The sequence below is a fragment of the Haliotis rufescens genome, unplaced genomic scaffold (genome assembly GCF_023055435.1).
Source record: "Haliotis rufescens isolate VD_foot unplaced genomic scaffold, xgHalRufe1.0.p SCAF_10, whole genome shotgun sequence".
Classification (NCBI taxonomy): domain Eukaryota; kingdom Metazoa; phylum Mollusca; class Gastropoda; order Lepetellida; family Haliotidae; genus Haliotis; species Haliotis rufescens.
In genome coordinates, this window is record NW_025963780.1 from 43405713 (window position 1) to 43421095 (window position 15383).

The 15383-nt window shown below is 40.4% G+C and overlaps 2 protein-coding genes across 9 annotated transcripts in view; one reads left to right on the forward strand and one right to left on the reverse strand.

The window, feature by feature from the left end:
• Window positions 1-15383, forward strand: part of LOC124117872 (dnaJ homolog subfamily B member 6-like) — a 79966-nt gene that overhangs the window by 17497 nt on the left and 47086 nt on the right. Inside the window, exon 1 of one of the 8 annotated variants that reach the window (XM_048391103.1) lies at window positions 11052-11074. The exons of 2 other annotated variants lie outside the window; for them this stretch is intronic. The gene's annotated coding sequence lies outside the window, so the exon portion shown is untranslated. Of the gene's footprint in view, window positions 1-11051; window positions 11075-14061; window positions 14252-14395; window positions 14508-15383 lie in introns of those variants that run through there. 5 more of the 8 variants (XM_048391068.1, XM_048391106.1, XM_048391110.1 and 2 more) reach the window with 5 other exon arrangements.
• On the reverse strand, window positions 3200-5451 carry LOC125377504. Its single transcript, XM_048391119.1, has one exon. It carries the CDS (start codon window positions 5011-5013, stop codon window positions 4363-4365), a length of 651 nt encoding a protein of 216 aa, XP_048247076.1. The 5' UTR covers window positions 5014-5451; the 3' UTR covers window positions 3200-4362.

Consider the following 15383-nt stretch of genomic DNA (forward strand, 5'->3'; position numbering starts at 1 on the left):
GATCACATTATTTTAGTATTGCAGCATTTCACCGATAGGGTCGTGTTCGAGATGCAGAATATTAAACAATTTATTTTAAAAAATTGAAAAAAGGAAATAAAAACGAATCGTGAGGCGGACTTTATGAAGATGCAGTGCCTGAGAACCAATACTTTTTTTTTAGCCTACTAGTGTTATTGTTTTCAAGCACTAGCATGATAAGGAATCTTTTTGTTCTGTAATCCTGAGAAGGCTAGCCTAGAGGTAATCAGCAACCCATACTTGCCGTAAAAGGCAACTAAGCTTGTCGTAAGAAGAGACTAATGGGATCGGTTGGTCAGGCTTGCTGACATGGTTAATGCATATAATCGTATCCCAACTGCGTGGATAGATGCTCATGATGTCAATCACTGGATTGTCTGGTCCAGGCTTGATTATTTACAGACCGCCGTCATATACCGTATTCGACGTAATAAGCGCCCCGCTCTAATAAGCGCCCACGGCGATATTTGCTGATATATTGGCTAGTAAACAATCCTAATTAGCACCCCTTCAGATTGATCAATGTACACAAGACTTTTTTATTCGCGCATATGCACACTCGTGTGTTATATGCACCTTTAATTATGGGCAAATAATTAAATTTTCGTTGTGTTCATGGAAATTCCTGCATTCTGATTAGCTGAATTGGTCACGTGTTATTGCATTCATTTCCCAATGAATGTAAAAAATTAAGCCACGCCCACCGCGGCGCACTACTTTTATACTGCGGAATGTCGGGGAATCCCGTATTACAGTCGAGGGAATTCCCTTTCTGCTCACGTGTATCGTCATGCACAGGATATTTAGCGACTTTCATGCATATTCATTTTCCAAACAACCCTTTGAAACCGAAGGCCGAAAACGAATGAAACAGCAAACATGCAGGCTCGCTCGCCTGTTTTTTCCCCGCTCGTCTCGGTTCAACTTTCATGTCTTCGGGTTTCATTTCTAACTAGCATTTCTCTAACTGAGTTTTACCGTAATCAGGGAAGTAATGTTTGAATCACGCAGTAAATGACCATGTTATTTGAAACAGCCGCCTTCTCTCGGTCGACATATTTCTTCCGGTTCGTTACAGTCTGACTGTTGCAGTTCTTTTTGCCTCTTGCCTTAATTGACAGGTCTAATGAACATTGTTTTAATCCCACTCTCCGTTGATTGGCTACTGACTGTGTAGGCGTGTCAAGTTATGTGCATAAATTAAACGATCACCTGATTCATGTCACGCCACTGTATATATTCCTACACCTGGAATGTTTATCAATGTCGTCATTTTTGTCTGTTTTGATATATGCAACTGTTTTGGGTTAAACTATTGTAGATAAAACATGTTTAACGTTGTCGAATTTAATTATAAGCATTGACTGTATATTTTTTTCGGTTCATTGAGGTATGAATCGAAAGACCGATGTGCAAACTTTTGTAAGAATCCGCTACGCGGATTCATACAGTTTGCACATCGGTTTTTCGATTCATACCTCAATGAACCGAAAAAAATACACAGTCAATCCTTAATTAAATTCTGGAAAAATATATCTGTCGTACATAAACATTTCAGGCTCTCACCATAAACCACGAAATTTGTCTTTCAACTCTCTTTTTTTCCACCAAAATAATATTCTAATAAGAGCCCCCTATTTCTAATTTTGAGAGCGCCCTGGGCGCTTATTATGTCGAATACGGTAGCTTGAATATTGTTTAGTGCGGCATTAAACAACAAGCAAGAAAGCAAGCCTGGAGTCAGTTTGCTGAGTTTCAGGCTGATTTGGTGTCTATGAGTAATATTCGACAACCAAGCATTAGCCAACATTAATTTCTGCAGCATCTACATTTTTTTCCTTTGTCTAGAAATAGTGATATTATGCGTTTCTTTTCATTATCGTTTGGTTAATCATCCACACCAAGATCGTCTACAGTTGCTGTAGTGTCTCCCCAATATTGCCAGTAGACATTACTGTAGGATAAATAGCTCTGTGGAGCTGCAGCTATTGTACAGCCACCCCAACCAATGAAGGAATATTGCCGGTGGACATTACTGTAGGATATATAGCTCTGTGGAGCTGCAGCTATTGTACAGCCACCCCAACCAATGAAGGAATATTGCGGGTGGACATTGATGTAGGATATATAGTTCTGTTCAGCTCCAGCTATTGTACAGCCACCCTAACCAATGAAGGAATATTGCCGGTGGACATTGATGTAGGATAAATAGCTCTGTGGAGCTACAGCTATTGTACAGCCACCCTAACCAATGAAGGAATATTGCGGGTTGACATTGATGTAGGATAAATAGCTCTGTGGAGCTACAGCTATTGTACAGCCACCCTAACCAATGAAGGAAAATTGCCGCTGGACATTGATGTAGGATATATAGCTCTGTTCAGCTCCAGCTATTATACAGCCACCCTAACCAATGAAGGAATATTGCGGGTTGACATTGATGTAGGATAAATAGCTCTGTGGAGCTACAGCTATTGTACAGCCACCCTAACCAATGAAGGAATATTGCGGGTGGACATTACTGTAGGATAAATAGCTCTGTGGAGCTACAGCTATTGTACAGCCACCCCAACCAATGATGGAATATTGCCGGTGGACATTGATGTAGGATAAATAGTTCTGTGGAGCTACAGCTATTGTACAGCCACCCCAACCAATGAAGGAATATTGCGGGTTGACATTGATGTAGGATATATAGTTCGGTTCAGCTACAGCTATTGTACAGCCACCCTAACCAATGAAGGAATATTGCCGGTGGACATTGATGTAGGATAAATAGCTCTGTGGAGCTACAGCTATTGTACAGCCACCCCAACCAATGAAGGAATATTGCCTGTGGACGTTACTGTAGGATAAATAGCTCTGTGCACTGATTCTCAGCTAAATGGTATATTTCACATATCAAATGTTAATAAATATATTTCTTGATATTGAAAAACTTAACTTATTTTCAGTAAAAACAGTATTCAGGCTCTCAGAATCAATCATTGGGGGACCCAAATGACATCTGAGTTGTTTCTAATGATAACAGAAATAACATATGTCAAATGTCATGTAGTCAGATACGTTAGACTGCATGTTGTCATTGCAATCAAAATATAGCACACAGCATTTATTAACTTGCAAAAAGTGGCATTGTGATTTGAATAGGACTACATATAATATTTTTTTCAAACGAAGTCATTGCCTAGGGATCATTTGTCTCCAAATAGGACAGTGTCGCGGACACCTGTTCAAGAAACACATTTTCTACAGATATTAGCAAATAATAACAGACACGTATTAGCTATGAAAGGTTGTTCATTTTGCAAAAATAACTTGATAACAAACATTGGTACAAACATCGAACAAACTACACGCCAATTCCCTGGCCATCAAGTATTGGTCTACTGAGAACACAGGAATAATCTTCAACTGCAAAATCTGACGTATCTGATGTCAACCTGAATCAACAACAAAAGTTCACAAGTGCCCGATCTTTGGCTTAAAAACGTCTGACGTTTAAACATTAATATGAAAAATGAGGTTTATATTTTCTCCATATGACATTAAACACAAACTATAACATAACGTATCTGATGCTTTTTGAGGCATTGTGGTTGAAATCTGGGAAATTTGTAAAAAATACAAAGTGAATGTTCATTTGAATGCCTTCTCAATACGGGCAACGTCACGTGCAGCTATGTTGTACTGGCGCCTTGTTTTGCTAATAGTGACCGGTTCATCAATAAAGCAGAGCACATCGTCAAATTCTATCCAAATTTCATCAGGACGAGATGGCCACTTGTACGTACAAGTCTTGCCTTTGTCTTTTGTTTTCTCCATGAAAGTTATTTTGGTATCGCCGTCATCTATATCAACTTCGAGAACCTTCCCGATGAACCAGTTGCCATAATATATTGCAGCCAGAAATCTGCCAACTGGGACAGCAAGTACATGTGGTGCAGCAGGCACAGCAGGTGCAGCAGGTACAGGGGATACAGAAGCCTGTGTGGACTTCAGTATATGTGTTTCCTGGGATATGGTTTGGTCAACATGGTGACTCCGCCAATCATCACATAAATCATTGCTGCTTAGACAACCTGTACAGCATGATACAGTTCTTGAAAAAAGAACCCCATTCTGCTGCATGACTGCGTGCAACTTCATTGTACCATGTAAAACCTTTGCGTTAGAAGTAGATATGTCCTGCACAGCCTTCTCTACTTCAGCAGTAGAGTAGAATCTATATTGGATTGATTTTTGATTGTGTCTCGCCTACTCATAAAAATCGTGGGCATCTTGAATTGTAGCTTTGCCTTGTTTCTACTGCGTTGGATGCCTGTCGTTTACAAGCACCTCCTAGTCCATTACAGGGGCCTTTCCCGTGGCCACACTCAAAATAATTCCAAAATGCCTCAAGCCCAAACAGCTCGTATGTTTCAGAATGACATCAAACATGTACCGATTTCGGTACTGTGATGACGAGCTATCTGTCCAATAGTGAACATACGTTGCATAAGGGAAAGTGGTTTTCAGTTCAGGTAACATCAGTTTGAGGATTGTGAGTACCGCAGTCGAGTTGTGCTGATTGACGTCAGACACATAGATAAAGTTTTTGTTATCCAGTTTGTCCGCCTTGTAGTATACTACTACAGGGTGAAGCGTGACATTTGTTGGGTTCCAGTATGCACTTTGGATTTCATCCATACTGGAACAGGTAAAGTTCTCAGCAAAGTCCATCTGTATGATGATATGGCCATCTGGAAGTGTATCCTTCAACTCATGGAAAGCTGCATATTGCGACTTTACTCTTCCAACGTGGTCACGGAACTCAGCATATTCAAGAAGCATATAATTCTTGAAGTCAGTGGCATTCTTTGTTATCTTCACCACCTTCATTTTCTTTTTTCCCTCAACATCCACACGCTTCCACTCATCATATTCTACGTCACCCTGAATGGTTTCCAGCATCTGACCCATTGCGTCCACGGATACACTGTCATACGCCATATCCAGTGATTACGGAATCCAACACTTTTCAGACATTTGAGTTTCATGGCCATATTCTGATGTTTGTTGCATAAGCAAGTGTTTCATGAAATGTGTGATGTCAGCAAGATGTACCTGGGCCGTAGCCTACAGAATGATGCAGATGACAGCTTCATATTCTGGTTTTCAATCTTGAACTTAGCATACACCTCAGACAGATAATCATTCATTATTCTTGTTTGATACCATTTAGGCTCTTGGAATCTGCTTTGCCTGGCATACATACGCTCATATCATCTCTCTCCATGAATGAGACAACTTGTCTCTTAATCTGCTCTCTTACGAGAGTGAGACGGGCTCTTCCTCGAATCTCTATTACCTTAGAGGTGGTCCGAGGTAAACTTCTTCGTGACAAGCCTGTAGCCTTGTTCAAATCCGACACACATCTGTACTTCTTAAGTGAGTGAGTGAGTGAGTGAGTGAGTATGATTTTACGCCGCTTTTAGCAATATTCCAGCAATATCACGGCGGGGGACACCAGAAATGGGCTTCACACATTGTACCCATGTCGGGAATCGAACCCGGGTCTTCGGCGTGACGAGCGAACGCTTTAACCACTAGGCTACCCGACCGCCCCACTTCTTAAGTACTTTCCCTCCAACAAGAGATATCATCACATTCATTTTGCTTTGCTTTTTGTTGGCTGCGACACTTTCTTTAATTTCTCCAAAAAGTACATTAGCCATTGTTAATTGTCTCACAACAGTGGCTGGCAAGTGACTGGGACACACACCGTTTTCCCGGAGATCATTTCTGTTTTTTTGTTGAAGGTGTTGCTTCAGATTGTTGTTGAAGACTGCCCTCGCCTGATCCGAGCTATTTTCAGTATTGTTCCCTTCGCGGTTAGTCTGTTTGGGTGTCCCATACTTCGCCTTCATCCTCTGATAGTGAAAGCGATGTTTGCACTTATGAAATAGCCACCTTTTAATAATTTTCATACTTTATTCTTTGTGAAATATGCTAATTTCATCAGATACGTTATATAAATCATCAGATACGTTAGGTGGTATTTAGGTGTTTAGACAGGAGCTTGAGTAAAATATAGTACTTAGCCTATCAATGAAATGCATACCTACAGAAAACATCAGTAGAATGGTGTGGTCTTCGCTTCAGAAAAATATCTAATCATTAAATTACATTCGTAAACTACGTTAGGTTGGCATCAGATACGTTAGGTTGGAAAACATGCTCTTTGGGAAATGCTAAGTTACTGTAAGGGGTTCATTTTTTCCATCCTAGTTAACAGTAACTATTTTATCAAATAAATATCACCTGTGGGGTGGCTTTCAATTCAGATCACCCATTTACTAAGATGGCAAAGATTACTTACCAGTTTGTGATGAATTGTTGAGAACCGAAACCAGGTTGCATGACGTTCTTGGATGAAAATCGGAAGTAGAGAGGTGGCATGGCGCGCATGTGCATTAATAAGATTCAACTTATTGAGATTACTGAAGTTCGATGACCATCTTCCGATGGTGCTGACGATCTGACAAAATTGTATCTGATGACAACTTTGCGAATTGGTCAGATATTTCGAAGGTATACTCATGTCAAGGTTTGGGATGGACATTTCTTATAGGTGACATGTTGTTTTATGAAAGTAACAAACACAACATGATGTATTGTAGTTTATCAGGCGTGTGCGGCAATGAATCATGCTAACGTATCTGATGAAAAGTATCGTACCCAGCTGGTATTATTTTGTGATTTTGTGATTCATGTGGTTTTTTTAAGTTGTTTCAGAAATTGATGATAAAAAGTGTTAAGACTATGCTTGAACAAATCATATCTGACACATTGTGTTATGATGTTTGTTTAGTTGGTGTGTGACTTCTTCACACAAAAGTGACCAACGTATCTGATGGTAAAATCGGGGACAATAGAATATTGCTAGCCAAAGATATTTTATCGGAACCATTGCTTGAAAACTGCTGGTAATGATGATGTATGATCATTATGCATGAAAGGAAAATGTAAAGTGCAGTAAAAATGTACAGAATATTTAATTATTCAGTCGTGAAGTCACTCACTGAGCACGGGGACAAGGCTCAGAACGACTTTATAAGCAACAATATAGACTGGTGAAGATACAAACTGAACGAAGTACATCAACAAGTGTATTCATTTAGCCGTTCAGCTTGCATTATATGATTTGTAACAGAAAAGATATTTTCAGCTAAGATATTAACCAAGTTTTAAGCAGGGGACAGCACAGTTGTGTAATTTACCATTTAGCTGAGAATGAATGTGTGGAGCTACAGCTATTGTACAGTCACCCCAACCAATGAAGGAATATTGCCAGTAGACATTACTGTAGGATAAATAGCTCTGTGGAGCTACAGCTATTGTACAGCCACCCTAACCAATGAAGGAATATTGCGGGTGGACATTGATGTAGGATAAATTGCTCTGTGGAGCTACAGCTATTGTACAGCCACCCTAACCAATGAAGGAATATTGCCTGTGGACATTACTGTAGGATAAATAGCTCTGTGGAGCTACAGCAATTGTACAGCCACCCTAACCAATGAAGGAATATTGCGGGTTGACATTGATGTAGGATATATAGCTCTGTTCAGCTCCAGCTATTATACAGCCACCCTAACCAATGAAGGAATATTGCGGGTGGACATTGATGTAGGATATATAGTTCTGTTCAGCTCCAGCTATTGTACAGTCACCCTAACCAATGAAGGAATATTGCCATTTGACATTGATGTAGGATATATAGCTCTGTTCAGCTCCAGCTATTGTACAGCCACCCTAACCAATGAAGGAATATTGCGGGTGGACATTGATGTAGGATATATAGCTCTGTTCAGCTCCAGCTATTGTACAGCCACCCTAACCAATGAAGGAATATTGCGGGTGGACATTGATGTAGGATAAATTGCTCTGTGGAGCTACAGCTATTGTACAGCCACCCTAACCAATGAAGGAATATTGCCTGTGGACATTACTGTAGGATAAATAGCTCTGTGGAGCTACAGCAATTGTACAGCCACCCTAACCAATGAAGGAATATTGCGGGTTGACATTGATGTAGGATATATAGCTCTGTTCAGCTCCAGCTATTATACAGCCACCCTAACCAATGAAGGAATATTGCGGGTGGACATTGATGTAGGATATATAGTTCTGTTCAGCTCCAGCTATTGTACAGTCACCCTAACCAATGAAGGAATATTGCCATTTGACATTGATGTAGGATATATAGCTCTGTTCAGCTCCAGCTATTGTACAGCCACCCTAACCAATGAAGGAATATTGCGGGTGGACATTGATGTAGGATATATAGCTCTGTTCAGCTCCAGCTATTGTACAGCCACCCTAACCAATGAAGGAATATTGCGGGTGGACATTGATGTAGGATAAATTGCTCTGTGGAGCTACAGCTATTGTACAGCCACCCTAACCAATGAAGGAATATTGCCTGTGGACATTACTGTAGGATAAATAGCTCTGTGGAGCTACAGCAATTGTACAGCCACCCTAACCAATGAAGGAATATTGCGGGTTGACATTGATGTAGGATATATAGCTCTGTTCAGCTCCAGCTATTATACAGCCACCCTAACCAATGAAGGAATATTGCGGGTGGACATTGATGTAGGATATATAGTTCTGTTCAGCTCCAGCTATTGTACAGTCACCCTAACCAATGAAGGAATATTGCCATTTGACATTGATGTAGGATATATAGCTCTGTTCAGCTCCAGCTATTGTACAGCCACCCTAACCAATGAAGGAATATTGCGGGTGGACATTGATGTAGGATATATAGCTCTGTTCAGCTCCAGCTATTGTACAGCCACCCTAACCAATGAAGGAATATTGCGGGTGGACATTGATGTAGGATATATAGCTCTGTTCAGCTCCAGCTATTGTACAGCCACCCTAACCAATGAAGGAATATTGCCAGTGGACATTGATGTAGGATATATAGCTCTGTTCAGCTCCAGCTATTGTACAGCCACCCTAACCAATGAAGGAATATTGCAGGTGGACATTGATGTAGGATATATAGCTCTGTTCAGCTCCAGCTATTGTACAGCCACCCTAACCAATGAAGGAATATTGCGGGTTGACATTGATGTAGGATAAATAGCTCTGTGGAGCTACAGCTATTGTACAGCCACCCTAACCAATGAAGGAATATTGCAGGTGGACATTGATGTAGGATATATAGCTCTGTTCAGCTCCAGCTATTGTACAGCCACCCTAACCAATGAAGGAATATTGCGGGTTGACATTGATGTAGGATATATAGCTCTGTTCAGCTCCAGCTATTGTACAGCCACCCTAACCAATGAAGGAACCTGACTCTCTGGTTTATCAGAGGAGCTCAGATTAAGGTAGACACAGTGTTTGTCTGTTTTTCCGGTACCGATTTGGCCAACACTCCCACGCAGTGTGTTGTCAGGTAGTATCATCATGTTCCGATGTAGATGTGAGGTGCACAGCGGAGGAGGCTGCGCAGGGGATGTTTCATTGACAAACTTGAGGATGTTCTGAAATAGCATATTACTGGTCTGGTTGCAGATGTTCAGCTGAGACTGAGAGGCATTTGTACATGTCGTAATGTTGGAAACATTCTGTCATTGACTATGTATTTTGACAGAATCGACAGTCATGCCATGACTTTAAATTTAGTCAACACTTGTCCAGATACTAAATATACCATATACGCCTTAATAAACCATATACAAGTTAATGTTGTTGTCAGATCTTAAGGTAGTAAACAAACTTCAATTAAACTAAAACTTATTCCATAATTGTGACTGAGCAATAATATACACTTCTGCACTGCTGGAACATGGGGATACATCGGGATGACAATCTTCCGCAGAGCCGTGAAGCTCCGAGAATTTTAATGACCACAAATTTGTTAAAATCTGATGGCTTCCCCCATATTATGGACCATGCTCCATTGCAAAGAAGTTTCAGCTGAAAATGAAAATATCCATTCTCATCCCTCAGTATACCGACTACCGTAGGTCGGTTAAGGCTAGTTAGTCTTACTTAGCAGGGCGGTCGGGTAGCCTAGTGGTTAGAGCGTTCGATTGTCATGCCAATTCCCGACATGGGTACAATGTGTGAAGCCCATTTCTGGTGTCCCCCGCCGTGAAATTGCTGGAATATTGCTAAAAGCGGCGTAAAACCGTACTCACTCACTCTTACTTAGCATGATATTAATTTTTAGGTTTATAAGAGGTTTCCCCGATTGTGGTTATATAAGGTAGTGAAACCTCCCTTAAACTAAACACGAGGGTCAACTGGACCTTGTCATGACCCTGATGTTGAAACTAAGGGATATGACCTGTCCCTTGATTGAAATACCATAATATTATAAAGGATCCCCTCAATTTTGAACACTGTGTTTGTCTTTGATTACTGTTTCCTGTTTGTTTAACTTTCAATATGAGGAATGTATGTTGTTTCAATGCAGGTTGAGATGATGTGGTAGGCAACTGTTACTGTTTATTTCAGTTTTCTGTATCTATGTTAAAAGCATATGGTGAACCGTCATTTCCTGTAGAGGCATGTAAAGTGGTATATCATTTCCTTTACAAACATGGTATATCACTGCTAGAGTTACTAAGTGTCAAGCTTTCAGGCTTTTTGAGACAGGTTACAATGTATCTGAAGACGCTTTTTGATATATGTAGATTATATAGGCAGATGGTAATCTTGATAATCCCAACAGCCATTTCCTTGACAAACACGGTAGTACTAAAAGTTAAACTTGAGAGGCATCTTGAAATAAAAGTTTGAATGTACCTAAGACAGTGTTTATTGATGTTGATGCATAGCAGATGGTAATCTTGACAGTCAGCCGTTAGTACTGCCAGGTAACGGCAGGAACGTCAGCCCTCCTCCACACACAACCTCTTCAACCCTCCTTGTCCTTCCCCTTCACTATACCACCATGCTGTACCACCCATCTGACTTCCTGTCCAACTGGTGAGCTTCTGGTGGACGGTCCGGTTTCCAGGACGATACAGATGTCAGGTGACAGGTGGGTCTTCTTGTAGAGGGGAGGCCATGTTAAAATGGGGTGTGAGGGACTGTGAGAAGTGCAGGTCTTGTAGACCTCTGGGTTTTCAGCAGCATGACTCAAGCGGCTAAATTAGGCAGGGTGAACTGCATAGAGATAGGCATAGGAATGCATCCTGTGGATAGCTCTACCAGACTGGGAAGAGACTCTAGACTGGCTGCAGGTGCTTGCTTGGATACAGGTGTTACTTCTGACTGTATGTGGCCCAGGTATTGATTGTTTGTGTCGTGGAAGTAATTGGCTGCTTTATATTACATGGGTCTTATCATTTAGTCATTCCACAAGTGACAGCCCCCATGGTCAAGTGGATAGAACATCTGCCTGGAGAGCAGAAGGTCCATGGTTCAAACCCTGGTCACATCGTACCAAAAACTGTTAAAACATGTTACTTGTTACCCTGCCTGGTGCTCAGCAGTAACGATATACAAGGATTGGTTGATTCAATATACTGTGGGGGGGGGGGGGGGGGGGGGGGGTATCCATGTCCAATTGTGGTATGGTATCTCTTGGCTCACCCTATAAAACTGGCATCAGTCCACACTGGTACAAGCATGTCGCTATGTAAGTGCAATAATCTTGAATTCAACATTAAACTTCATTTCACCTCGCCTCATTCCATAAGTCTTTGATAGCAGAACAAGGTATGGAAACTGATTATCTAACTTGATACATTGTGCAGCTATCTCTATCATGTCTATGGCTGAGGATTATGTGATTTGATAACTACTGAGTTTGTAGAAGACTTAGGTGATTGTGTAGTAGTAATCGTGGTAAATGGTGATAGCCATTTCAGAGTTTCAATTTTGAGACCTGTATGACTTATTTGTGCCTGTTCTCCCAGAAAAGCTGGACATGTAAGATTTTACTGACTTCTCCCTGATATGCATAGTTATAAAGAAAACAAATTAATGGTCATGTAGTCTTCAATAATAAGAGCCAGCCTCTAATTTACTGCTGGGTTTCTGTTAAACATCAGGTCTGGACACTGTCTGAGCCTCCATTAAGCATCGGGTCTGGGAACTGGTTGAAAGAGAAGCTCCTTGGCACTTGTTACACAAAATATGGATTGTGCCTCTTATGTTGTGAGCAGTTATATTATGATAGTTATCATTTTGCAAGCATCAACTTAAATATTGGCCAACAATTTTCTGTTATTAAAGTATATAAAAGTGGTTTGGTGGCTAGTGAATACCCCATATTCACTTCACGTGACTTGGGATAAATCTTGAACCAGTTACTATTCATACTGAAACTGTTTCGTATCTGATAAGGCACTGCAATTCGCTGTACAGAGTTGCTTCCCTTGGGCACGCCAGAATCAAATGATTGTTGGTTCAAATTCCAGTTTGCCCTGATTATGTTTCTAGGTTTGTCAGCAACATCCACAGTTCAAGATACAACTGTACATACAGAACAATTCACAGTACAATAACTCCTGACTGACATTCATTGGTTTCTTTCCTGTTTCACATAACCCTATTTTGAAACAAATTGCCACATATAAGCACATGTGCCATCATCATGATCATAAACAAGTCATTCTGATTCAATGAAATGTGTGCTATTTTTTAAAGTATAACTACCATGACTACAATCAACAACATTAATGAATAAATGCTACCTAACTTTCTTGATTTACCTCACTTGATTGATCGATTGTTAACTCCAGTATGCAAAATTACACAGCCCTACAGTCTGCACAATTCGATAGACTGATGACGTTTAAATGCATGGGGACTTGTAAAGTGTGGCGTTGGTTGTTGTATCTCTGTTCCACCTTGTATTTGATTGTTATGACCAAGATGCTGGATGATAAAATTCATTGTTTTATGTTCAATAATGGGTTATGTTCGCTATGTTTGACAGCAATGAGATTGCCATGGGTGATATAGCACCAGCAGTTTGATAGATTGTTACACACTGTGGATTCCGTGTCTTTGTATGCCTACTTCATTGTGAATACATAACATTGTGACAGTATTAATGCTGATAGTTGCATAAGTGTAACCATAGTAGCTGAAAATGATTATTGACAATATTGAACTAGGATAACAAGTACCCGTCTGCACATTCTTGAAACGGTTAAGAATTCTAATGACACTGTAACAGATTATTAAGTAATCATGATTTTCAATATGATAAACCAGAACCATATGGCTTTCATATGATATTATGTTGTTATCAAACATGTCCAGCATAAGCAGTGTTAGAACCATGAGAGCATTTAGGCAATGCAGGTACAGGTACTCGAATAATGCTGTTATGTATTGTCAAACTCTTAAGATCCGGGTTAGAATAGGTCTTCAGCAACTCATGCTTGCTGTAACAGGCGACTGCTTATAAGAGACGACTAATTGGATCGGGTGGTCAGCTTCGCTGACTTGGTTGATGCATGTCATCCCATTTGCGTGGATCAATGTACATGATATCAATCACTGGATTACACAGATAAACTAATACCACATATATATAGTCCACTTAACATATTGAGAAGTAGGATCATGTTGTTAACGTAAGACGGATAAATACAAACTTTTGACTATTCAAGCCTGAGAGCATGGTATATACATGGTGGATCCATGCTCATGATGTCAATCACTGGATTGTCTGGTTCAGATTCATTAATTTACAGACCGCCATCATATAGCTGGAATATTACTGAGTGTGGCGTTAAACAACAAACAAACAAACAAATGTACTTTTGACATTGTAGCATATTACAACTATATGGTACACCAGTAATAATAATAAACTGCCCTCCAGTAAATATAGTGTTTAATCATGGTAAAAGAGCTATTAGTAGATCATCAGGTATGTTGGATATAACTGATGTATCGCATGGTATAAAGTCTATGTAGCAGCCAGCTGTGTCAGTCTCCAGACAAGGTGTGTTGGTGGCAGTAGTGGTGGGATGAACTGTACACACCAACACTAGGGCTGGGGAATGCTGGAGCTCACAGGTGGGGAGGAGCAGGAAGGAAGCATGTTGAGGTAACTGATGAGCTCAGCCGGACTGCTCCGTGTTGGTTGGACTGTCAGTGGTTTGTGACCTGTGAGGTATTGACTAGTAGGCTGAGGGACATGGAACTGTAGAGTGAGGAAGAAATACCATGACGTCCTGACACTATGTTGATGAAGGTAAATATACTGCTTCTTCAGGTTATGATTTGAACGAGAAGTGATGATTATCAGCTTTTGTACTTGTTCCCTGATCCATGTTTGTTTTTATAGAGTCTGTGATATAAATAGCACATATTTCCCTAACCACTACAAGCAGGCTCCGGTTTTAACTGCAGTAGCTTGGAGGGCTCTACAGTACTTGTTTCCATATCCTTGCTCCCGTCCATGTCTTTATTAGTAGTCATCCATAGAAGATTATACGGACCATGATGTGGTGAGTGTTTCTATTATTGCTGCAGCATTTGTCTTGACATGTTGAAGTTTATTTTGTCCTTACCCTTAACATCGACTAAATGAAGTCAGTCTCAGACCAGTGTCTCACTGTTAGAAATTGGCATTAGTCCTATAGTCCTTGCCAAACTGCCCAATAGCTAAGGTATCATAAGGACTAGTAGAAATTTTCCATTTTATAGGGTTTTGCTATATGTTTTCATCATAAGGATGAGTGGACTAAAACTGTTAGTTTCTATCGCTGTATCTGAGTACATTGCAGTCAATACTGCAATCTGGATGTTGTCCATGTTTTGCATGTTATCATGGTTATGGTAGAGTCATGATCTTGGCATGTTTAGGGGAGATTGCCAAACTTGAGATAAATTTAGTTTGTGTGAAGAATATCCTTGAAGATATTTTGTCGAAATGCAAACTTATTTTCAGCATCTGACTAAAACATGTCAGGCTATTGTTTACGTTGTTTAGTATGTGTTGACAGAGTACACAGTTATTATGTCATCAAGACTATTACTGATAACGTAAGGGTCATGATCCCTTGACTTTTGAATGCTTAATTCGGGGCCCGGGTGGCCCAGTCATCTAAGGTTCCGAAATTCCCTGTGCAATGTTTCGTCCCTTGGGCACACCAGACACCTGTGATTGTGGGTTCAAATCCTGGTTTGACCCGATTATGTTTCTCGGTTTCGTCAGCACCATGCCTGTACTCTAGGGTTTCGTGTTTCAAAGTAGTAAAAGTCGGAGACATGCATCACTATTGGGTTTCCTCCCATATTTATCTGACATGCTGTGATATAACTGGAATATTGTTAAAAGTGGCATTTGAACCCAACTCACTCACTGACTCATGTTCAATTTC

Excerpts from the sequence above, each read along its gene's own strand:
- LOC125377504 (XM_048391119.1), bottom strand. The coding sequence starts at position 5,013 with ATGGCGTATGACAGTGTATCCGTGGACGCAATGGGTCAGATGCTGGAA.